At 40.8% G+C, this 25,905-nt stretch overlaps 1 protein-coding gene across 2 annotated transcripts; it reads left to right on the top strand.

Moving 5' to 3' along the window:
• The first annotated feature begins 7,105 nt into the window (after window positions 1–7,105).
• CCDC198 (coiled-coil domain containing 198) lies at window positions 7,106–25,322 on the top strand. 2 transcript variants are annotated; one of them, XM_081139537.1, is made up of 6 exons: window positions 7,106–7,552; window positions 9,808–9,890; window positions 15,932–16,018; window positions 17,227–17,328; window positions 18,337–18,496; window positions 22,493–25,322. In XM_081139537.1, exons 1-6 carry the CDS (start codon window positions 7,330–7,332, stop codon window positions 22,726–22,728), a joined length of 891 nt encoding a protein of 296 aa, XP_080995663.1. In that variant the 5' UTR covers window positions 7,106–7,329; the 3' UTR covers window positions 22,729–25,322. The 2 variants fall into 2 exon arrangements, with proteins under 2 accessions (XP_080995663.1, XP_080995664.1); XM_081139538.1 differs by lacking the exon at window positions 22,493–25,322 and adding an exon at window positions 19,862–21,030 and having other exon boundaries at window positions 7,159–7,552.
• Window positions 25,323–25,905: the final 583 nt, after the last annotated feature.

The raw sequence follows: 25,905 nt of genomic DNA, 5'->3' as shown, positions 1-25,905 counted from the left end.
CTGATTGCATAATAGAACCATTTGACATAACTGGAAATGGAAACTGACAGTTTCTTTGCTTGTTCTGGACCTGTGGCAGCTGGCATGAGAGACAAAGAGGGGCCCAGCCTCATCTGGAATGAACCTGGGCAAGTGCAGGAGAGGAGGGGCCGCCTCTTGCACTTGCCTGGCCCTGGAAGGAAGGCAAGAGCCTTGCTGTTGTCCTCGGCTCTGTGCCAACATCTCCTGTCCTGACCTCCTGGGTGGTAAACCTCTGTAGCCCTCAGGGCCTGACCTCTCCACATGGAACCTGAAAAGACAAGGTCTTAAAGCCTCTACCAGGCTGGGTCTAGGGAAATACAAAGGGGGCTGCCTCTTTTCCATTTCTTTTTAGACAAAGGCCAAGGCTGTCTGCAGTCTGAGATGCAGCTGTTAGTTCATGCTCAGCATGTTCCGCAGACACTGTTGGTGCCCTGCCCAGTCCCGGGACTTCACTGTTTCAGAGCAGACTGCCAGCCCTCATCACTGTGTCTCAGCTCCTCTCACTGTTAGAGCCCAAGAGTGTGCCCAGCTGGAAGTACCAGGGAATTGATACCCCCTCCTTCCTCCCCTCATCAGTTCTCAACCAGTGACAGACAGGAGGGGTATAGATGTCCCAGCTCCCTCGCCCCTCTGGTGGGATGTCTCTGAGTTGCGTTTCCTGGAAATCTACAGCAGCATTAAGTTCTACTCAGGGTGAAACAAACTAGGTAACAACCACTCTATTAGGTTTTTTCTCTTCCCTGATTTACTTCCCCACCTGCCACCTGTGTTTTCTAGGATCACCTCCCAAATAAAACACTTGCAAGAAGCTTTGTCTGAGGGAACCCAAGACTCCACATGAATGAGTTTGGATTTTACTCCAAGGGCAGCAGGAAGCCTTTGAAGTGGTCACTAAACTGCAGCTCTCAGTATCATTCCAGATCCAAACTCTGCCCCACCCCTTGCTATCCACCAGCAGTGCTAGATTCTGAACCCAGTAAGAGTGGTAAGTATTGGGTTTCATTCACTTCAGACACTCCCCACAGTGGGCTGCCTCCAGCTTCTCCTGGACAGCAGCCTCCCCACCCTGCTTCCCAACAGGAGCAGCAGGCAAGAAAGCTGGAGGTGCCCAGACACCCTGGCCCTTGGTTATGCAGAGCCTATACACTGCAGCCGCTGTGGCTACAAACAATGGCATAGAAATCCACTACTGCTTTCTGCTTGGAGGTATCTGAAGCCTAAGAGTAAAATCCTGGAGGGGGCAGCATGCCAGTTATAGCAGGAAACATCTAGAAAAGACGAAGATCTGAGGGAGCATCTGGCTGCCTGTGAGTCCAGAACCGGGGGACCTACTTTCCACAGGAAAACTGAGAAATCCCTGGAAAAGACCTGTGGGAAGCTGCACAGCTCTAGTAACAGAATCCTTGGCCCCTCCCTCACTTCAGCAGCAGTGCCCATGGGCATGCTGAGGAGACCCAGGACAAGCCACAGCAATAAGATTAGGCAGCTCACCAAACTGTTGGCAAAACTTTGCGCACTGCTCTTGGAACAACTTCAGAAAGAATGCGGGTGCAAGTGGGCATTATGATGGAAGGCCCTTGGGAAAATCTTTCCAGTAGAACCTGAGACCCCTGACGCTTCTGGGCAACATTTTCCCCCTTCTTATATGAAGCAGATGAAATAGTCTGAGCCTATTGTCCTATTATTCTTTTGTTCTAAAGCAAGATATTTCAAGATCTGTGTCCTTTATTAGGCTATAAGTTGGTAGCAAGGAAGTCAGTTTAATATTAGAAAATCTTTGAAGGGAGGGAGCGAGGGAGGGAAAAAGCAGGAAGTTACCCCTACAGAGCCCCAAAAGAGATCATAGAGTTAAAATTGGATGTCATCGGGGAAACATAATTTCTGCCCAGAAGGAAAATAATAAACGAGGTCAGAGTGGTCGCCTGACTGTACTGGCAGGAGCTCAGGCGTAGGTAGCAGGAAGCCTCTGTACTCATAGCATTGCCAAGTGACCTGAGCCAGTTGGAGATCCCTGGACACCTGGACAAATGAAGGCAGAGGGCCAGAGCAGTGAGGGTGGTATCTCGGTGTTGCTTGGCATTACATTTGACGGGAAATAAAAGGAATAAAAGAGGGAATGAAGCGAAAGGTAAATCTTTGGGGAAGGTCTCTTTATTTGGTGTCCTCTAAATTTCACCTCAAAGCAATTTTAAAATTTTTATTTATTGATTTATTTTAGAGAGAGAGAGGAAGGGGACCAGAGAGAGAGAGAATATTGATTTGGTGTTCCATTTGCTTATGCATTCATTGGTTGATTCTTGTATGTGCCTGACGGGATCAAACCCACAACCTTGCTGTTTCAAGACAACACTCTAACCAACTGAGTACCCGTCCAGGGCTTCAAAGCAATTTTTAGAAGCTCAAAGTACCGACTTTCCCACAGGAGGGAGATATCCTGATTTGGGAAGACCTCAGAGTAGATTCAGTTTACATCCAATGACAACTGAGATTCCTGAGCTAGGCACTAGCAATGGCCAGGCTACCATTTAGCTCAATGACTCCAACTAAAGCTTCACTCTGGCCACTTTGGCCCACCCTGAACTTTGGGACATCTGGTTTACTATACTTCTCTCCACCCTGTTCTCATGCGATCTTAAAATTTAGAAGCTCACATCTTCACCTCTGGGTCCACAGTTAAATTTCTCAAAAAAAAAAAAAATTAAAAAAAAGGGACTCAAAATTTGGTTTCAGTAGGTATCAGTAAGAGTAGGCCTTTTGCCTGGCTGGGCATGGCTCAGAGGTTGAGTGTCGACCTAGGATCCAGGCGATCAGGGTTCGATTCCCGGTCAGGGCACATGCCTGGGTTGTGGGCTTGATCAATGACTCTCTCATTATTGATGTTTCTGTCTCTCTCTCTCCCTCTCCCTTCCTCTCTCTGAAGTCAATAAAGATATTAAATAAATAAATAAATAAATAAATAAATAAATAAATAAATAAATAAATAAATAAATAAAGAGTAGGCCTTTTGTCTTAGGAAAAAGTGCATATTATTTGATTTGGGTTTATATCCTGAATGAGTGTTTAGACCAGACAGAGAATATGTATTAAAAGTTAAATTTCAGTGTAAATTCTTAACACAAACATCTATGGACAATAGTTAAGATGTAATAGAGGAAGGAAGGAGGGAGGGAGGGAGGGAGGGAGGGAGGGAGGGAGGGAGGGAGGGAGGGAGGGAGGGAGGGAGGGAGGACCTGTCAGACAGAGGGCCAGAGCAGTGAGAGTGGCATTACCTTTGATGGGAAATAAATGAAATAAAAGAGGAAATAAAAGGAAAGGGAAACCTTTGGTCCTTATAACCAAAGGCTGATGTTCTCCCAATAAGAAATAAAATACAGAAAAAGTCTTTGGCCTAAGTTAAACCCATTAGCAATGCATTTTAAGAAACTCATGCACTGGTTGTCTTCAGAGTAGCAGGTATGTGATGGTTTGGTTTTAGCATTTAATTCAATGATGCACTTGCAGATTGCATTTAAAGGGTAAAGATATACATTTGATTCAACTGATCTCATTTCACAGTTTATACAAGAAGCTTCAATTCACATTTTCCCGTTTGTTTTGCTTCAGCAGTACCAGACCAAGGAGGCCTAGCTGCACTGTTACCCTCCCACCCAATGTATGGATAAATACAGAGGGAAATAATCACTGGGAGGAATTAAGGTTAGGTCATACATCAACTCTGCTTAGCTGGCATCCAAACACATAATTCACATTGCTGAAGAGCCTCTAGTGATGGCTTATCCACTACACATCAATTGCAGAAGAGGCTGTAACTTTATTAGAAGCATAATTTAATCCTAATTTAAACACTTAGGATTTAAACACCACTTTCTGAATGGTCAATGCGTAACAATTAACCCATGTGTGAAATTAAATTCAACCCTAAGGAAGATTTACACACATGTTGTTTTCAATTCCGTCTGAACCCTTCCCAAGAAAACCATATGCTGAAGGATCAAAAGGCAATTTAACCAGCCTGACCGAGCACCACCATCCTACCCTAAGGAAAATCATCTTAGCAGTCATCACCTGCCTACTATAAAACATCCGAATGTGTATATCCATAGTCCATTTTAAAAAAACCAACAACACCATTTCTCTAATATTAGGTTGTTTAAAATTTACTCTTCATGAATATACACAGCCATTGAGCATTTGTGTGGTTTCACATTGCCTGGCGCTGCTTGGAACCTACTGCTACTGCTACTACTATTGCAGTCAGTCACCTTTCATTACCTGTTTGATTCACTTAGTACTTGGTGAGCCACCTGCAGAAAAATCTACCTTTCTTCCCCCAGGCTCAGTATCTCCAAGAGCTATCTTATCCAGAGAGTGTGGATGAGCCTGGGAAGTCCATCAAAACTGAGGCAAGAGCTATCAAATCATGATCCCATAAACAAAGGTAAGTAATGTTTCCCACAGGGGCCTGGGGGAAACTTCTGTCTTGTTGGCTCTGATGAGACGTTGTAGTGTAAATCAGGCTAGACCAGGCTATAAAAGGTCATAAGGAAGTGTAAAGGGCACCTCGCCACTCTCTGACACCAAACTGTACTTCCAGCCCTCCATCATCCAAATGTAAACTTTCTCTTATTATAGAGCAGAAAAATCCACACATCCCCTATGACCGTGCATCGAGTTTACTATAGAACTTAAATCCACTAAACAAGCTTCCCTAACAGTTTTGCCCAAGTTAGGAGTGAACCAAGAACGAAAGCAGCGATTTCTGGCTAAGACCCAGCTTTGTAGCTTTGCCCCTGCCCTTGGATGGGAAGGCTGAAGGAGAGGGTTAGGAGGGGGACAGCAGGTGCTTAGCTCACGGCAAGTCTGAAGGAAGGGTCCTCTGCACAAGGAAAGCAAGCTCAGAGCACCCAGAGCCTGTGCAAGGACAGTCCTTGGGAACTCTCTGGTCAGGTTGCCCCTGGAGCTGCCGCAAACTGGCGACTTTTGTCCCTACCCGTGGAATAGCACACGGGGCTCAGTTCCTGCTCTTCCCCCACCACCTTCCCTTTCCTCTGTGCCCTGTGTCTCAGTAAAGTCTTCTCTGGGCACTACCTTCAGGTTTAGAAAATTTTAATCCCTTCTCTGCCTCATCTTAAGAGATTTATAAACTTCTATTCTTATTTCATATTCATGACTATTAAAAACAACATCGTGTTTTATCATCTTTTAGACACAATCATGCATATTCATAACCATTCTTGAACTAGGGAGGGATCCTTATAAAATAGCACAGATAGTCTGAGGAGTGGGCAAGATTTGGGTAGATGAGAGCTTTTTAACACTTTTCCACAGTTATGGTTAAGAAATTATATCTTATATATAATTCTATAGGTGATGGTAAATTCTCCTTTTCCTCTTAATGAAATTGAAATTATTTTTTATCATTATTCTAATAAAAATTCTTCCAACACATAAATACTTTTCTTAACTCTTTTTTTAAAAAAAATATTTTATTTTATTATTATTTTTTCCATCACCATGTATCTCCTCTATGCCCTCTTCCATCTTTTTCAATGATAGTCCTTAAGCACTGTTGTTAAATACACTCAACAAACTTCCCCTTTCTTCATTGGACTTTTCTGTACTTAGGTGTAAACTCCTTTAGACAGGAATATGTCTATTTTAGTGGATTCTGACCAATAGGTAATACGGACTGTCCTATTACATGTAGTCATGTAGCAGTGCTTCCTCAGGAGAATGCTGGCTAAGAGCTATAAATGGAATCAATCGATTCATTCCTCATAAATTACTGTTAACCCCATTTTACAGATGAGGACATTGAGGCATGGAAGTATTAAGTGATCTGCACAAGTTACAAAGTGTGGCAGTGGCTAGTAATAAAAAGAGAAACAAATATGGTGTGAGTCTTCATTTTTTTAATAATTTGCTCAACTTCCTCTACAGAGGCTGATACTCTCCACACAAACAGTCTCTCAAAATGAGGTAATAGAAAAGCAAAAAATGAGAGCTGAGTTCTCACTGGTCAGGATCCATGAAGTCCACAGTTCCCCATATAATTTCTAGTTCACTTGTTAATTTTCAATACTTCCCTCTCCCCTTAGAAATACTTAAGCTGATTGTATCCAAAAATAAATCTGGCTAGATATTGTTCAAATATCTTAATCTCTATCATTAAAATAGACTCTGGTCACCAGCAGTAATTTTGTTTGCAGATACTATTAATATATGAATCTTTCTTACAAGTCTCTCTGCCACAGAGAACATTGTTGTAAAATGCAAAGAGAGTTCAATAGGGAAAAAATTAAACTCAAACATCTTTTTAGATGAACTCTATTGGTTATCAAGATTTCCCAAACCCAGTTAGCCTCTTAGCAAATGAATTTTGCGAAAATGAAAAATAAATTTCTTTGAGCTTCTCTACAGGGATATGATGAAAGTGAACAATTAGAACTTGCAAGTGAGTTCTGCTTCTAAGTATAAAAAAATAAAATAATAATCACCCATCATCCCACCATTCAAAAATCCCCACTCAACATTTCAGCACATTTCTTTCCAGTGCTTTTCTCCCTATTTTTTAAACATAATAAGTAGATTATCTTTTAAAACTCGAGGTTTACTCGAACCATTTATTCAAGAAGTTTGTCCCCCCGTCTTCAGGAAAGATTCCTATTGCCTCCCTATCCCCCTGTAATGTATTTCTCTCTGTCAAAGGAAAATCAAGTTATTGACAGAAATATCAAGCTACTTTAGCCATTCCGCTGCCTCCTTACCCATTTAGAAGATACATTCTTCAATTAAAATTAAAGATTAACAGAGCCCTAGATGGTTAGCATGCATCCCCTTGTGTCCAGAGGTGATCCAACTATTCTTACTTAATTGGTGGTGCTTACAGATGGTGTTTAAAGGTACACGCAACGAAAGGGTCAAGTTTAAGACTTCTCCAAACCTCCACTCTCCATCTCTGTTAATGGCCTTCCTGGTGTTAGAGATTTGTTTAATGATCAATAGAGCTTTCTATTCCTACCACCGAGTCTTTCAGAAAGTAGCATAGCCAAGTCAATGTTTAACTGGATTCTTTGGGTCTGAAACGGCCAAGTGGGAGTTGAAGGGACGTCTCCATGGAAACCGGCCTCCCTGGAAGTGGCCAGAGGGGTTAGTGTGTGGTGAAGTAGACCTACAAAGATGTTCCGAAGGAAGCAGCTGCTTTGTAAAGCTGGGGTAAACTTCTGAAATACCTTGATTAAAACAACCCACCTTAAAGGCCCCACACCGCTTCCCTCATGGGTTTCTTTTGACTCTCTTTCATGTACAATGGGCCTGAGCCACTCCAAGGCTCACCCTAGAGTGACCAAAGTAGCACCTTTGCAAAACAAAGGGGAAGAGACACCCTCCCCTGGCCCTATGGACTTTGCATTCAGTCAGAACCTGGAAGAAAGGAGCACATATTCACTGGCAAGACTGCAGGACCGGAATAAAGCTTTGGAAGGGCAGCTGCCGCCTCTACGAGAGACCTGGTATGGAAGACATCCTGCAGGTAAGCATGAAGCCCAGCATGGGATTTGTGTATTTGTGCCAAGGGGAGCCATTGATTGATTTACTTGTCTAGACCCATAATCTCAGAAAGTTTCTATATTCCTGAATATAAGGGAACATCTTTTAGTGGGAGACTGAATATCAGTTGTAACTACTCTGGGGACATTAGAATGGGTGTGTGAACTGCATCAAGGGCTTTTCAGCATTCCATGTGAGAAGGAAAAATCATTTGTTTCAGCTTACAGTGCTTTCAATGTTTATACCTAGCTTTGCCAGACAATTAAAATTATTTAGATAAAGGTGTGATAGACTGTGAAGACTGTATGTTTCATTTAGATTCTAAATTTAAATCCTCTCCAGCCTTTAATGCATTGAGCTTTGTTCTGAAAGCAGCCCTGTAGGAGTTCATTCTAATGTGAATTTTGAAACCACCCCAAACAAAATTGATTTATTGCAGCACAGATGAGTGGATGAGTCACCCTCTCCCTAACCCCATATTTTCATGGTCATCTGCAGAACTAAGAGAATTTTTTTCCCATTGTGATAGGAAGCTCTGAGCCTGAAGTGGCTATAAATTATCCTGGGATGTTTTACAAGACATTCTAACTTGGGAAGAGAAGTATATATACACAGTGTAAACTTACATATATATGTACGTAATTTTCTCCTTTCTTCACATTCTGGATCAATAACACATTATCAAGCTCCCATTATTGGTCACCTGGGCCAGAAAGCCTTAGATTCTATTTCGGTACCTAGTAAATCTTACCTAGAATGATATTCATGGCTACTTTCTGTAACTGACAACCGTTGGTTCTATATGACCTAGGTTGTTTATGTTCTTCAGCTTCCTAAGGATATGAATGAGAATTTTCCTCTTAATGTTATTGAAGAATTCCTTTAAAAAAAAAATCTAAACCCTTTATCCAGAGTTTTAAGATTTTGGTAACTGAATGGTAAAAGTGGATTCTAATAGATTAGAGTCCCATTTTGAAATGGCAAAATCACATTAAAAATAAATAACTAGGGGATAGTGAGCATTTCTACCATTATTTTCAAGGGGACTGTATTCTAACCCCAGCTCCACCAAATACCAAATACTAAACTTCAGGCAATTTACTTCCTCAGTTTTCTTTAACTATAAACTGGGGTAAAAATAACTACCTGGCACTGTCTATGCCATTTCAGGACAATCAAATTAAATAATGGGGTGATATCACTCAAATCATAGTATATAATTATGGAGTAGTCAGGCTACTGAAGAAAATTTTGCTGAAAATATTTAGATTGCTAAATCCAACGTCTTTTTCTTTGCCATTGCTGTTATTTCTGTCTTGCTCACTCTGCCGGCATCTCTTAAAAGAAAATAAGGACACAGGAAAGTTCTTAACGTGATCATTGAAATGTCATACTTTCCCAGGAATTTTTCCATTTAAAATGCAAAGTGGAACTGTAGAATAGTCTACACAAGAACCTAAAAATCAGAATGCTTCCAGCTTGTTGAGAAGAAAGGAAAAGAGCTTCATCCATGCAGTGTTGGTCATGGTAGGAGCTCCAAGGACCCAGGACAAGGAAGCTAAAAAATCAAATTCAGAATGAAGATCTTGGGCCTCTTTGTTTCCTAACAATTTAGGTTTAGCCCTGCGTTGTTTTATCAAGAAAGAATACTGACATGTTGTATTATAGTGGCAACTTTCGGGAATGTCTTTCCCTGGTTAGGGGAACTATTTAATTAGGAACATACAATGCTCAGCATTGCATACTCCTATTACACGCTCATGCTCCATTTCTTTATCACCTCTACCTAATATCTATTCATCTATTTCATCTAAAAAGAGAATGTATTTTCATTTCTTAAAGCTATATTTTACCCTGATTTCCTATATTATTTTGGGGTGATTTCAAGAAATTAAAATATATCAATAATTTCTATTTTTCATGCCAAATTCTGTGCTTGAATAACATTTGTCATCAATACATTTTTAATTGTGCAGATCTTCCTCTAAATATCAATCTGGGGAAGAAATGAGGAAAGCAGAAATTAAATCCTGGGTCTAGGCTAATGTTTTTACATTTGCATTCATGTAGGGCTCCTGCTTTATATATTTCATCTCCACATTCTACCCATAGGTTAGAAATATATAACAAAGAAGGTACAAAATTGTGTTAACAACATCTAAAAACTAATTGTCAACCTAATTTAATAATAAATTGTTTCTAATGTTTTTTTTCTTGCTTCTCCCCCAATCCTTCAAGTGCCCAGAGACATGTATTTTGACATCCCACTGGAACAGGGAGAAACAAGTATTATTAAAAGGCATCCACCCCGAAGACTGCAAGTAAGATGACTTTAAAAAGCTTCATAAGGAATTTAATGGTCACATCCCATTTTAACTATAATCATAAAAGACGGTTATTGACAAGGACCAAGCAAATGAGAATGACAACAATGTTAAAGAGAATGTTATCAATGCAAAGGCCATCTTTCATTAGGTTTTCTTTTGTAATGATTTCACTTTTAAGGCTACCACCAAAAGAAGGAAGTTTAGTACCAAAGACAGGTCTGAAGAGGCTCAAAGGACCTGAAGTTTGCACCGATTAGCTGGGATGACTATGGGGAAATCACTTGTAATAAACACTAATAACAACAATAGCTACCACTATTTAATTACCACCTACTACAAGTCAGAGACACTCTAGACAACTCGATCTGTGTCATTCATTTAATCCTCATACCCCTCCATGAGAGAGAAAGTATTATTTTTGCCTTATATACATGGTTCAGAGAGTTAGCAAGGACAACAGAGGCCAGAGATCAACCAGGTCTCCAAAGCTCCTGCTTTAACCAGGCAAAGATGATCTCTACAGCTCTTCTGTCCCTCACCTTTTATTGTTCTGTTACCTGGTTGCTGGAATCGAGGACATTAGATTTTAAGGCAGCAAAGCAAGAGTTTTAAATGCACTCGCCTTAATAAATATTTAATGAATTTTCTCTAGAGAACTGTAAAGTCTAAGAACTCTCATCCTAGAAGGGGAAAGAAACACGAGTGGGTCCTTGGAAATAAGCACCAGCTGAAAGGAGGGCTGGGGGCCAGAGGGAGGGGGGTCATCCCTGTGAGCAGGATCTGTCACTGACATTTGAAAAATAATAGGGGACAAATCCCACCAGCTACACAGTTCACTCAGATGCCTGGACCAATCCCAGGTGTGTCTGAGCTCACTTGTTAGGCATTATTTCTGTTTCGGTTGGTCTTTATTTACCTGTGTTCTCCCAAAGCTCACAATCATTATTTGATGTGATTATATTCTTTGGTCACAAAAAAAAGCATCTTTTCCCAAACTATTAAAAAACCTCAACATATTGTTTCATGAAAAATAAGTTGATTTACAATTTTTGAGCATATCTCCAGCTAAACTGAACAATTTTAAAACTTACGCTTTATTCCTAAATCAAATGCATCCTTTCAAAGGAGTGCATCTAACCTGTGTTCCTGTGGAAACTCTAGCTTAATATCTCCAGTAGGAAATGTGACCACAACCAGTGGAAAGTGTGTAGCAGTCTGCAGTTCACAAAGTACTTTTTATATCTATCAACCCTAAATAAGCTAAAAAAGAGTCCGTCAAGTCCGTCAGGCTCAAGAAGAGAAGTCTGGTATTTCAAAGGCTACATCCCCACATCCTAACCAACCACCTTAAAAAAAAAAAAAAAAAATCAAGGCAAATGAATTATTTGGGTGCAAAGACCGTCTTATTCAGTCACTAATACTTAATATGTACCCCACAATATTTTGTGAGTGAATGAACAGGTGAATGAAATGAGACCCATTATCCCTGGTGGGGAGAAAAAATCAGAGTGCTCTCCCTCCCATAGACCTGTAGCCTCACTATATTGGAAGTCCAATCGACCAACCAAAACAACCAATGTGATTGTCGGTTATAAGGAGAGAGGAGTGTTTTATTGAACCCAAGAGTTGGGAGGTACCTGGACTGCAGGGAAGAGCTGTGCCTTGGAACCTGAAAGGCAGAGCTCTCTGTGTCATCCCTAAGCTCTTCTCTAGGAATTTGCTTTACTCTCTCCCTGCAAATCGACTTTCTCAGCTCCTTAACACCACTGGTGATATATGACCATTAACTTGCATCTTATAGTTCCAGTCAAACAGAGTGGCCTGGCCCTCTTGGCTCCAATTCCAAATTCCTGGGGAAAAATCTTATTGGCTCAGCTGTGCTCATGATTCCAGTTTTGGTCCAATGAGCCATGACCAGAGGATGTACTCATGCAGTGGAAATGTAGGCAGAAAAGTCCCCCACCTTAGATTCTGAAGGCAGCTCCCCGAGAAGAGGGAAGTCACCGGGAACTTGGCAGATAACTGAAAAATATCAACTGTAATTATCTTCACAAATGAGACTCAGCATATTTTCCACTACAAATGGGTTTTTTTTAGAGAATAATAAATGCTGGGTTTCCATGACATGCTAATGAATAGCCTAATCTCTGCCAGAGAAAATTCTAAAAGTATTTTCAATCATTAAACCAAGTCTAACTGCACCTTAAATAATTTGAGTTGCATATGTGGCACTTCCTACTTACTGAACATCTACCCTCAAGTAAAGAGCAGGTCATGAACTAAGATTCTCTCCAACTTGGAGCTTCTTAGACCTGAAAGCCTCTTCCAGGAAACTCAAGCAAATGTGCCTGCCCCATGTTGAAGAGCTGACCATCACTGTCCCTTCTGCCCTGATTCACCTTCTCATCAGCCACCTCAGGTCCAGCCTAGGATGGAGATGTTCCCCCCCCCCCCCCCATATAGTGTGTCCTTAGGTAATCTCAGATGATTCCCTCACCTCCAAAGGTCTGCTCAAATCTCACCTTCCCTGGAAGGCTTATCCTAATAACCCATTGACAAGTGCAACCCTCAGCCTAGCACTCCTGATTGCCCTGACCCTTCACCATCCATCCCCCCCACCCCCAACATGTATTTGTATCTAACACACCAAGCAATTTACTTATATATTATTTTCATTGTTTATTTTCTTCAACACCTCCCTGCTCTCTCCCCAGCCCCAGTGCTAGAATATAATCTTCACTGAAGCAGGTATCTCTGTCTGTTGTCTTCAATAACATATGCAATTGTCTAAAAAAACAGTACATGGCACATAATAGGTGATAAGTAAGTATGTTTTGAGCAAATCTCGAATGAATAAATGGAGAGGAGAGAAAGATGAGCATGAAGACTGCTGATGAGAGAGAAGGATAGTTCTGACCTGCTCGGTTTCATTGTGTTGTTTTTGGTATTAGACAATTTGTCACTAAGTTATTCCCTTTCTTTACTTTTTCTAGTCCTTTGCCCATTTTCTATTATCTTTTCTTTTGTAATTTGTAGAGTTCTTTATATATCTTAGACCTGGTCCTTTGTTAGTTACATGTGTAGCAAATATCTTCTTTTTGTCTATGGTTAGCTTTTTCATTTGTTGTGTGTGCGTGAGTGTGTGTGTGTGTGTGTGTGTGTACACACACATAGATTTCCAGTTTTAATGTCAAATTTCTCAATCTTTGTTTTGTATTTCTTGTATTTTGACTAATTAAATTATTATCTTTCCCAAGTTCATAAAGATTTTTTTAATTACTAAAATTGATAATATTTAACTTTTCATGTTTAGGTATTAATCCATCTGAAATTCATTTGTGTGCAGGTGTGAAGTGGGAATCTAATTTTACTTTTTTCCATTTGGTTAATCTACTGTCCCAGCACTCTTCATGGAATCGTCCATTCTTTGGCCATTGATTTGAAATGTTACTTCCATTGTATATCCCGTTTCCAGAGCTTCATGAGCCTGTCTCTGGACTCTCTTGTCCTCTGTTGCGTTGGCTTCCTTCGTATCACCACAGGAACTCCACACTGTCTCAACTATGTAACTTCAAGCTGAGCCTTCAGATCCAATAAGAAAAGTCCCCTCACTTTATTCTTCTTCAGAATTGCCTTTGCTAGTCATAGTCCTTTGCTCTTTCATGTGGGGTTTGGATCTTCTTGCAAAGTTCCAAGAAAAACCTTGTCAGTATTCTGATTGGGACACATTAATAGATTAACTTGGGGAAGATTAACCAGGTTTGCAGTATTGAGTCTTCTAAACCGTCAACATGGCATAAATCTCCATTTACTCATATTTTCTTTTAGATCTTTCAATAATATTTCATCGTTCTCCCACAGGAGTCTTGTGTAATTTTTCTAGTTTTATTTCTTGGTACATCTATCAGCTTACATTTTGATGCAACTCTTTTCACCAGGGAAAGAGGTGAAAAACAGCTCAACCCCTGAATTGAAACTGTGAGCCGGGCTCTAGTTTCTTATCTTGTATGGAATACTTTTAGGCCACATTTAACCTGCAGAAATAACTCGCAGCCATCAGGAGCCCTAAACGTCTTGTTGATCAGCTTCCCCTAAGTTTTCTCTTCTGTTTTCTGGTCCATGGAGATACATATCTTGCCTTGTAGCCTGACCATGTCTTTTTGGTTTTCTGTTTTATTTTTCATTGACATATGTCTGGAGCAAAGAATGTTATTAACATGTGAACTCATTGCAATGACTTGACCAGAAATTCCTTCTTGTCCTTACGATTTCTTGCTCCAAGTCCATTTTGGACATCTTTACCTTTCTCCCAGAGCCTTAGAGACACATCCTTGAGTCACGATGCCAAATTAATTTTACACTTTCTTCACGTTGCTCCTGCCCCCCTTACTCCTACTAGTAAAAAGAAGCAACCCTCTCAGGTTAGTGTTTGTCACCAAAATCTCCTGTCCTAAGTCTCCTATGTGACACTTCAACTGGTTAGCCTGACAATTTGTTTTATTCGAGAAGCCAAATAATCCAGAAATCTTTAGACACATAATCATTTTTTTTATGTCATGAAACAAAAATAGCTCACATTCTACCAATTCTCCAGTAATTCCTCCGACTGTGTTCTCCCTGAAGATGATGAAGTGGGGCACCTCGTTTCCCAGGCAGGGAAAAGAACATTGCTAGGAAGCCAGAATTCCAAGGCAACTTCATTTGACTGGTTTGAAAATTGAGAAGCCAATTTTCCAACAATTTTTTCTGCAGTGATTGCTTCTCAGGCCAAGTGCCAACAATTTAACAGAGGGATCCTATTTGCAATGTTAGTTGCTGCCATCTAGTGTCCTTTTTGGAGAAACAGTGTGAGCCTTCAGGTTCTTTTCAATGGCCAGGAAGAAAGAATTTGCCTAGAGAGAGTACCTGAGGACTTAACCCTTATCAGAACTGCAGGTTCAGATAACATGAGGCTGAAAATAGAAGAATATATATTTCTATTCATACTTTCAAAGAAAAACCTGGCTCTAAGAACCTATGGATACGTTATTTTAAACAGCTGAAAATATTTAAATAGGTGGCCTGTTCACACTCAGTTTTTCAATGACGCTCCACAAATTCTCTACAGTCTATTTTGATGTAGTTCCTTTATTCTGTTCAGACAATGTGGAGGCCAGTGACCCCCAGCCTAGGAAATCATTAGAATACCCTGTATTTGTTCCCCATGCCCACTCTTGTGGACCACTGTACCTCCACGCCTGACCTGCAGCAGTTGTTCAATAAGAACTCACTGAGTGAAGAATAAACTCCGTGACCTGCCAGGTCCTCAACTGTATGTCAACGTGGTCAGACTAGCCTTTCAGGCCCAGCCTATTCAGTCACCTCCCAGTGCTCTAGCTTCCAGGGTACTCAGTCATCTGAGGCAAGTAGGGCTGGACGCAGAGCCACTGGTTCATCAATTGCTGCCCAGCCTTAGTGACCCCCTGAAACTCCCACATCACCTGCCCCATAAAGCCAAGCCCCCGTTAGAAAAAGCCATGTCTAAGATTTGTTAGCACACTGCATGTTCGCTTTACATGTGCCTCATAAGCAGCACTGATTATTACTGAAGCAACTGAGGGAGCTTCTCTGGGGATCTTAAAAGTATGTCACTTCCCTAAGGACCAGAAGAGTTCAGCTAAGTGGTTAAGGGGTGAATAAAATAAAGAAACTTCTTGGTGCCTCTTTCATCTTTAATACTCTAAGATCCTTATTGTTTGATAATTTAGACGTGGTCTCTCGATGCAGATAGAAAAGGATTCTTAGCCTTTTAACTCTCTGACCACTATTTAGATCAATAAGTCACTGACAACTGCAATAGAACAAAAAAACCCCAGAGAGGTAGAAAAGCCTTTTGCACAGACATGACTGCAATCCGGTTGAAGCCGCCTTCTCTGTGTACTCTAGGCAGCAAGTGGTGCTTGTGACAAGTGCTAAGATAGTTTAATGTCTGGCTTTTATGTTTCATCATCTCATGGCTTGAGGAATGCTGAATGCTCTAAATGTTGGACTTCTAGAAGCTTGAACCCATTCACTTATCGCAAGCAGTTACTCCTGAAAGGTTCCTGAGCCAGCGAGAAGCCAGGACGACTCGCAAAGCAAAGGTGAGCTGCGGTGGTACTTGGAGGGCATGGGTATAACTGCAGGGTGGGCTGTCCAGGTGAACCCGGGGCCCTTCTCTGCTTCCTAATGAAAGAGGGAGAAGCAGAGGAGACAGAAGAGTTGTATTTGAAAATTGGTGATTCTGAAAGTGTTCAAATTTGTGGCCAAGTCCAGCATAACTCTTGCCTTTCATTTCTTCCCCTTGAGCTAAAACTTTCTCTTTGTTCTCAGTTTCTAGGATGAATCATATCTATGAGCTGTTCCTGACTTGTTTACAACAAGTGCACCAAAAATTAATACTGGAAAGGGTCTTGAGTAGAGCTCTTTCCTTCTATAAACGTGTCATACTCTGCTGAGAGAGCTCCCCTCATACAGAAATGTAAAATGAGAGGTAGAAGCAGATTTTCAACACTTTCCACTCCTGATTCATTTTGGAGCCAGATTGATACTGCTGTGCGCTGGCTCATTTGGTAGATGTCACCGTACTTTTGGATCCTCAAGGCCATATTAGTGATGCTGACAACACCTGGGGAGATGCCCCCTCCCTGTGAGGCTCACATCAGCGAACACAGTCACTGTCCACAGAGCAACATAAAACATCACTGAACACATCTGGTGGTGAATGAGAGTGTATTTGTCCCTGGTTGCCCTCAAGCACTGTTTACACTGTCCCATTGGAGTTTATGATGCACCAGGGTGTGGGGCACTAAAGTCACAAATAATCAACTTTACATCCTTCCTAAACTGCAATATACCAGGGCCTATATTGGTATATGAGGGAACACTCTGTAGAAATAGGTTCTAATTTCACAGCCAGACAATTAGTCAGTGGTAGAAGATACAGGGAGAGAGAGAGGCAGGTCTCATCAAACCAGAACACGTTTCTGCGAAAAGAGTAATAAGCATGTGTTGACAGGGAAGTGATATCTTGTCAAAATGAGATATGAAAAGATGTCCATTCAAGGTCTGCAAAGCTCCACAGGAACCTTAAAAACTACATCACACACATTGCAAATCTCCTCTCCATTCACTGGTAGTTACACAAAGGACCTATTGGGGAACTGCAATAGTCTGCCTTTGATATCATGAGAGATCTCTGTGGATTATGACTGAGGATTGATCTCGTTCTGTTCCCAAAAGGATGTCAAGTAGAAGACTGCAGAGGCAGCAACTAGTTACCTCATACTAATGGAGGTGTCATCTTTTGCAGCATGAATTGGAAAAGAAGATGCAAATTCCAATGTATACTTCGGGGAAAAGACAATATTTACATAAGATGCAAATGCTGGAAATGAACCGTAAAAGACAAGAGGTAAATATGAGAAGACAGTGCTGAGTGTCACATTTACCAAATTCACTCCACATAATTACTGCCCTGGCACATGAATGTAGTTAAACATTTATCTCCAGTCTTTTTTTTTTTTTAATACTCACACGAGGATATTCTTTCCATTACTTTCAAAGTGGAAGAGAGAGAGAGAGAGGAACATTGACGTGAGAGAGACACATTGATTGGTTGCCTCCTGCACACACCCCACCTGGAGCTGGGGATGCAGCCTGCAACCAAGATACGTGCCCTTGGCTGGAATCAAACCTGGGACCCTTCAGTCGGCAGGCCAACACTTTAACCACTGAGCCAAACCAGCCAGTCTTTACTTAACATTTTAAATTTAATTATTGGGTCCAAAGATTCAACTACTAGAGCTGGGAAGAACCAACAAGATCCCTCTGCTACCTACTAAGTCTTTCCTGTTTCCAGTCCTCACTGGATGTATCTGGGTCTCACGTCTCTCTTGCTTCTATGACTTTCTGGCTCCAGCAGAAAAATGAAGTTAGATCATTTTTCTTGGTTTAGTAAAAGGGAGGGAGTTGAGCTGGTCTTTATTTGATATGAAGGCATCTCTACAATTTATGCCATAGAATGATCTTAAAGAAAGACCTCTTGTAACAAAGTCACTTACAGTATGGCTTCTCTAACTTTCATATTCCAAATTTCTCACTCTAGTGAATAAGCCTAACGCCACTGTCTTATGCAATCCAAATATACCAACTAGCCTACACAGAAATGCTTTAACAGAAGCCCTCACCTTTTTGAGACTGTGGGCATACTCTCCCTTTTCCTAACAAACCTGTGCATAAAGAAAATCTCTGTACCTCCTAACAGGAAAAAGAGAACCATGTTCTGATTAGGGGGCCACAGATATCTACAGATGAGCACACAACCTGCAAAGTGGCTGATCCATGGACCTATTCTGGTGAAAGTAGCTGGGGGCGGAGGTGGCGGGCAGAACTTGGACAATTTATAACTGATCATTTTCAGGCCCAAGCAGAGTTGAAGAAAAGTCTTCACAGGGAGGCAAAGACTAATAAGGAGAAGCTGAGGGACCAAACAGCCAAGAAAATCCTTGACAGCATTCCCCAAAATAGTGACGATGACTTTCTAACTGTGTTGCCTGATGAAACCTTAAACCCAAGTCCAGGTGAGTCATGTAATTTTTTTCAGTAAAATAAAATATTTCAAGTGTTTAAAACATCATCAAATAAACTTGCAGTTGGCTTAGGGGGAGGTCAGCAAATAGCCTTGGATCCTTGCTGATATTTACTTCCCGGAATATAGTGGGCATGCTAGCATGTAATTTTGGATGGTGGGGAAGAAAAGACAGAAGGTTAAGCGCTGTAATAAGATGCTTCTTTCTTTTTAGAGGTTTACTGTACTTTACATGCATTATTGGCAATCCTTGTTCCATCCCTGGAACAAAAAAAGGCAAAAGAGCCTCATCTTGTGGTGAAAGAGAATGAAGCACGTGGAGAAAATGTTAACCAGCAAATTGGTGTCAGCCAGTTTGGTGCCATATGCAGATACTCTCACCCCAGCCCACTCTCCCCTACAGCACACGCAGAATGTCTAAAACTGAATCCGAGCCTCTTCCTGCTGCATCCGCTCACTGTCTCAGTGGTGAGGCCTCTGTGCCCTGTGTCACTCGGGCCAGAGACCTGGGGCCTTTCCAGCCCTTCTGTTCCCTCTCCTTGCAACTGATCAGTCACAAAGTCCTGTTGATGTCACCTAGCGCTGAAATCTCCCCTCTCTCCCCCATGTCACCCTTAGTTCACCGTTGTCATACCAAGGCTATTGCTACAGCCTCCTGACTGTGCTCCTCACTCGGGTCTGACCTCCCCCATCAGCCCTCCACTTCAGTGCTTCTCAGTGGGTCCCCAGACCACCAGCACCAGCCTCACCTGGGAACTTGTTCAGGCCCCAGCCAGAGTGACTGAATCAGAAACTGCAGGGGTGGGGCTTAGCAACTTGGTTTAACACCCTCTACCCCAGTGATTCTGATGCCCCTAAAGTTTAAGAGCCACTGGTCTACTTGGTAATCAAAGTATCGTCCACAGACCAGCAGGGTCGGCATCACCTGGGAGTTTATTAGAAATTCGGAATTTCAGGCCCTACCCCAAACTTACAGAATCAGGCCCCGCATTTTATCAAGATTCCAAAGTGATTCTCATGCAAGTACTGCACTCATAGTGGAGTAATCTTTAAAAATGCAAATCTGACCAACTCACTGTCTTGCTAAAAAAAAAATCCTTCCGTGAGTCTCCATCAGCCTGAGGACAAAGTCTAAACTCCCTTCCTGGCTTCATCTCCTGCCACTCCCACGCCCATCCCCACACTGCAGCCAGGCCAGATTACTCAGTGGCCTCAGACTGCTCTGTGACTTCCAACAGATGTCTGTGTCCATGACCTCTGTGCTTGTTGCCCCGCCAGTTAGAGCCCCATTAAGTTTTCCCTGTCTGTATTGCCCCAGGGCAAGCCCTCCATTGCAAATGTATAATATCACCCACAGTCAAGGATTGCCGTGCTGTGGGCCAAATCCCCATCTCCGCAAGACTGACCACTGAGAGATCTAGGGAAATGCTGTCCACGCCTCTGGAGATCTTGGACTTCTACAGGCAGAAGAGTCAGCTGAAAGAGATACTGCTCCTGCTCAGAGGAACAAGTTGCTTAGTCAATAAGTTAATTAAATAAGAACAAGCTGAACAATTGAAAATCTACTTGAAGCATCTAGTTAACCCATACTCCCGAGTCCCAGAATGAAATATGCTGTGTAGTCATGTAGAGAAACAACTTTTACAATTAAAAAATCATTGGCAAAACAACCAAGAAAAGTGCCCTCAGCTACAGTTAGACACATAGCTCATCGCTTGAGATCAGATCAAAAAACACCAAATTGGCATAGCCTTTGGAAGATGCCCCAGATTTGACTCCCAAGAGTGCTCCCTCACTCACCCCTGTGTACAGTCTCATCAACACTCCAGGGACTGGAGCTCCATCCAGGACAACCTTGGGAAAGTCTGCAAATATAGAGGTGGTGACTCCTCAACCATATCTTTCAAGAGAGGGCTGCCCTCTGTAAAGCCTATAGATTTCACTACTGCAGTAGGCATATGCTGGAGCAACGATTCCTTTTCATTTATTCCCAAATCACATCTTTGATTTCTATCCCTGTCTTCTAAAAGCAGTGCACTTTGCTTTCTCCTAAAAGTGGAGTATGGCCAGGATGGTAGACTTGCTAGTCGGATTCTGGGAGTTAAGATCCCCCTGTACCATCTCCTCTGATTTAATGCTGGATGTGCCCATTCTTGTGCCCTCTTTTGGAAGATGAAGTGAGAGTTCAAGTCTCTTGTGAGATAAAAATCAGTCTTTGCGTTCTGCAGCCTCTTTAAAATAAAATCGCCCACACTTTACATATATTTATATAATAAATTACAAAGTGAGCATCACTCTTTTGGGCTTAAAATTCTATGAGTTTTTACATATTTATGTGCCTCCTGAGTTTCCAGAAGCCACAATTTGAATATAGTGGGTAGAAAGAGCATGGACTTGGAATCAAAGCCTTTCATTTGAACCCCAGCTGTACATTCACTAAATGCAGCTCCATGAGAGCATGGACCTTCTCTTGTTCCTAGAATAATGCCTGGTAAACAGTATCCTCTCAATAAATATTACCTATATATTTGTCTATGTGGGTTTATTTTAATAGAGATCATAGCTAAATTATAGTCATTTAAGCTCTGCACACCTCAGTTTCCATATCTGTAAAATGGGAAGATAAATCATGTCACCATGTAGGTTTTATGTAAAAATTAATCTAAATGTGTAAAAGCACATATAAAATGTAAAGTGTCATATAAATGCATAGGAATATGGGCAAAACTGAAGAAAGATGGAACAGATACCTTATAGTGAAAATAACTATATGCTTCAGGGGACGTGTCTCCCTAAATACATCATTTGAATGTCACTCTCACAATTCTGGTCTTATCTGGACATCTGTACTATTATGTAATTAGTATTTTTCTTTAAGCTATCTTCTAAGAACAAGGACAACTTTCCTACATAGCCACAATACAATTATTACAATTAGAAATGTTAACATTGATACATACTATTTTCTAATGTATGGTCCATATAAATATCCATGGTTGTCACCATAATGCCCTTTATAGCTACTTTTTGTTTCCCTGTTTGTGCTTTTTTTAGATCTAGGATCCAATCCAGGGTTATACATTGCATTTTATTTTCTTGTCTCCCAGTCTCCTTTATTTGTGGTTTTTTATTTATTGATTGATTTTTAGAGGGAGAGAGATATGTTGTTCTACTTGTTTATGCATTCATTGGTTGATTCTTGTATGTGCCCTGACTGGGGATCGAACCTGCAACCTTGGAGTATGGGGATGATGCTGTAACCAACTGAGCTACCCAGCCAGGGCTTCTCAGCCTCCTTTAATTCAAGAATAATCCCCTATCCTTTTATTCTTTCTTTTCTCCTTCCTGCCTTTGTTCTTAGGAGATTTGTGGTGATGTATGCTGGGGGGAAATGCAACTAATTCTCAAATGGTTCAACTGAAAAATGTGTGTAATATATATATGTAGTAACACAAATATATACATACATATATGTGTATATATATTGCAATATATATCAATTTTGTGTGACAAAATGTTGTTGATGGACTGGAGTATACAGGTATATATTATACTAGTCTTTTTTAAGAAATGTTTATTGATTTTTTAGAGAGAGAGGAAAGGAGAGGGAGAGAGAGAAACATTAATGTGAGAGCGAAACATTGATCAGCTGTCTCCTGCACATCCCCTACTGAGGATCAAGCCCGAAACCAGAGTATGTGCCTTGACCAGGAATCAAACCAGTGACCTCTTGGTGCATGGTTCTACGCTCAACCAAGCCACAAAGGCCAGGGCTGTATTATACTATTCTTGTGACTTTCAGAAGATTTAACTTTTTTTAAAAAGAAAAACATCTTTAATACTTCCCCAGTTGGAATCCTTTATATGTGTATATATATATTTTAAATACCAAATTGATTATTCTGTGTCCATACAAACACAGGCACTTAAACAAACATACCATTGTCAGGGGGAAACAGAAATTAATTGAACTTTTAACTCTTTGTAGGAAATTTACAGAATGCAGAATTTTTAGAACATCACTCAAGAAATGACTTTTGTCCCCAGAAAATTGGCAAAATGGAGACATGGCTCCGTGAACAAGAGACTCAGGGACAGCTGCTCTGGGACAGTTCTAGCTCGGACTCAGATGAGTTGGGGAAAGTCATGAAGAAACCACGAGCCCTGGTGAGGACCAGGACAGAGAGAATCCCACTGTTTGATGAGTTTTTTGATCGAGAATAAGAATGCTATTCACTAACCTAGATACTCAGTGCATTGAATGCTTACTTTCCTGTAAAAACTCTTCAAGTCACTGTATGAATTATTCTGAGGAAACCAATTCACTTTCTTTTTATTTGGAGTCTTTTGATTAACAGTTATGACACATTTTGTTAATTATGCTTCATAACTAACTGCCTCAAAACTTAGGGGCTTAAACAACAGCCATGTATTGTTTCATTTTTCTGCGGGTTGCTGGGCTCAGTTGGGTGGTTCTTCTGCTGGTCTCTTCTGAAGTCTTTCATGAAGTTGAAGTCAGCCGGCAGCTAGTGCTTGACCAGGACACTGAGACAGTTGGCTTCACTCTCTCCATGCAATCTCAGAGCCTCTTCACATGGTTTTTCCAAGTGGTCTCTCCAGCTGGGTAGTGAATTAGGAGCCCCAGGCTCCAAAAAACAAACGTTCTGAGAGGAGGAAGCAGAATTGCCAGTCCTTAAAGGGTAGTGATGGAACAGGCTCTGTATCACTCCTACCACATTCTATTGGTTTAAGCAAATCATTGGCCAGATCACAGTCAATGAAAAAAGGCACGAATTCCAAGGGATGGTCCATAGGGTCTATCTTTGAGACCTTCCCCCACACCATATTTTTAAAAAGTAAATTAGATCTTATAAAACAAAGAGATGAGAGAGTAGATTTGATACAAATAAAAATGAGTTTTTAAAAATGCTATGTTAGAGACTAAGCTGACTAAGTCACTTTCTTGTGATTCAGCAGTTTATTATCTCATAACCGAGAGGTTACAGGAAAGAGGCGGAATAATGTCTAATGTGAAAGGTTGTTGTGAATTAAAGCTCAAAATTCAATGAAGAGCTCTTAGAGTATGACATAGATCTTGGAACTCTTTAAAACTAAAAGGAACCTTAACAACATTCGATCCATAAGTTACTCCATTTATAAAAATTAGATTTTTAGGTAATTTTAATAGTTTCTTTTCTGTAAAATTAGACTCTACTTTAAGCATACTCTAAAAGTACTTTTATGCCATCCAGAAGCTTCTAAGATATTAGTAAAACTTTAAACAAAGCAAAATAAAAACACTCTTTTAAGCCTTATTTAGGACGCCCCCCCAAAAATAGAAGGAAACACCCCCTGAATTTGACAGCTGGTGCATTCAGATCAGTCACTAAGAACAGAAAGAGACTACTGTGTCAGGGGATAAACATTCATGTTTCCTCCAAGGACGAAAGGCCATTAGGTCATCCCTGGGCATTGTTACTCCTAGTTCTTTGCAAGAACTATTCTTACTTTTTCTGTGGTATATAAAAAGCGTATTTCCTACAAAGGAATACATATGATTTGACCAGTCAGCCTTCTTGAAAAAGTAAAATCCTTGAGAGAAGTGAATCCAATCTATTCAAAGTGAATATCATAGTTTATCTGGAAGATTTCAAAGTAGGGTGGTGAGCTCTCAACGTTGAAGATAGCAGAGCTTAAGCATGTCTTCATCATGCTGGTCTGTGACTTGAAATTGGACACCTCCTTCTATAGAAGCTCATTGGACTGTGAGCTTCATGAGGGTATGGACCATGTCTCCTCCTGGTGGTATCCCCATGTCCTAGCACAACATCTGGCACCACTAATTATTAAATGTTTGTTGAATTCATTAGTTTATGTGTTGAATTAACTAGTTAATTAGAGAGGCACTTGTTTCCCTCCAGCTGTGAAGTTACTCAGTCTCATTTCCATAATTTCCCAAGAGTCTGAAATGTACAAAGCTCATTATACAGTAAAAGAAAGAAAATTTTTTTCCAAAGCTCTTGGAATGCATACATCTAAATAGATGTAATGAATTAGACATTGCCTTGGGATACAGGGGCTAGACACGTATGTACACCAATGAGGATAACATACCTCTAAATATTTTTCAAAACTCTATCAGAGTGTGTTAGCTGCAAAGGAAAACCAATCATAATGGTGAAAACTATAAATTTCAGCCTGGAGGCAATGTTGTCAATTTTCTTCAACTGAAAATCTCCCCAGCTTTGGGGAGAAAAAAGGCTTGTCAATGGCCAGATGCATGCTTCTTTTGTGAAAATAATAGTTTCCTTCTTGCCCTGACTTTTTCATGAGAGAGAGGAAGTCTTTTTTGGAATACTTTTGGAAACACCTTTCTCAGTTTTTTTTTCCAGGTAGAGAGCCATTTTTCCTCATCTATCTATTTACTTTACCTGGGTTTAACTAGAGCCAACTCTTGCAGAACTCATCTGTAAAATAATCTTATAAGTAAATGGATAATGTTTTCTGCTTGCACCAAGCCCTTAAAAACAGAAAACAAAGCACCAGCTCTTCAGGCCACTCCCTTTCTTACCAGGAAAGCATACAGATCATCAAATCATAATTAACATCAATTATTTCCTGCCTCAAACAAACAACTAAAGCCCATTTCCATGTGTCGCTGCAAAACCTCACTTATTTAGAACACTGTTGGGAGGGCTTGGGACAAAGGGTATTAAGGGGGTAGATTAGGGAAGGTCAGGCCATTAAAAATCTGAATTGCATCTCATTTTTAAAGAAATACTATTTTATTCCAGTACAGAATAAATAAAACATATTTGAAAACATGAGGTTTATTTTATTTTATTATTTTTAAAAATTTTTTAAAAAATATCTTTATTGATTTCAGAGAGAGGAAAGAAGAGGGAGAGAGAGAGAGAGATAGAAACATCAATGATGAGAGAGTCATTGATCGAGCCCACAACCCAGGCATGTGCCCTGACTGGGAATCGAACCCCGATCGCCTGGATCCTAGGTCGATGCTCAACCACTGAGCCACGCCTGGCCGGGAGAGGTTTATTTTAAATGTATACTTCACAATAATTCTGCAACTCACTCACTCATTCATTCATTTAATCATGCAGTCAACAAATAGTGTTTGAGTATCCACAACATGCCAAGCACTGTTCCAGACGTTGAAAACACAGCTATAAGCAAGACAAAGTTTCTGCACCCATGGGTTACATTCCAGTGGAGAGAACATGAGTAGAGAGTCGAGTACATGATACAGTTTCAGATAATATCAAGCATGATCGGCTCAGGCCGCCCATTAATGACGACTCTCTCATCATTGATATTTCAACTCACTCTCTCCCTCTCCCTTCCTCTCTTGAAATCAATAAAGATATATTTAATAAATAAAAA

The sequence above is a fragment of the Miniopterus schreibersii genome (genome assembly GCF_964146895.1).
Source record: "Miniopterus schreibersii genome assembly, chromosome: 1".
NCBI classification, from domain to species: Eukaryota; Metazoa; Chordata; class Mammalia; order Chiroptera; family Miniopteridae; genus Miniopterus; species Miniopterus schreibersii.
This window is presented reverse-complemented; position numbering and strand designations above follow the sequence as displayed.

Coding starts and splice junctions, on each gene's coding strand:
- CCDC198 (XM_081139537.1), top strand. CDS start 7,330: ATGGGCCTGAGCCACTCCAAGGCTCACCCTAGAGTGACCAAAGTAGCA. Junction 16,019..17,226: donor GGACGACTCGCAAAGCAAAG/GTGAGCTGCGGT, acceptor CATCTTTTGCAG/CATGAATTGGAAAAGAAGAT. Junction 18,497..22,492: donor AACCTTAAACCCAAGTCCAG/GTGAGTCATGTA, acceptor AACTCTTTGTAG/GAAATTTACAGAATGCAGAA.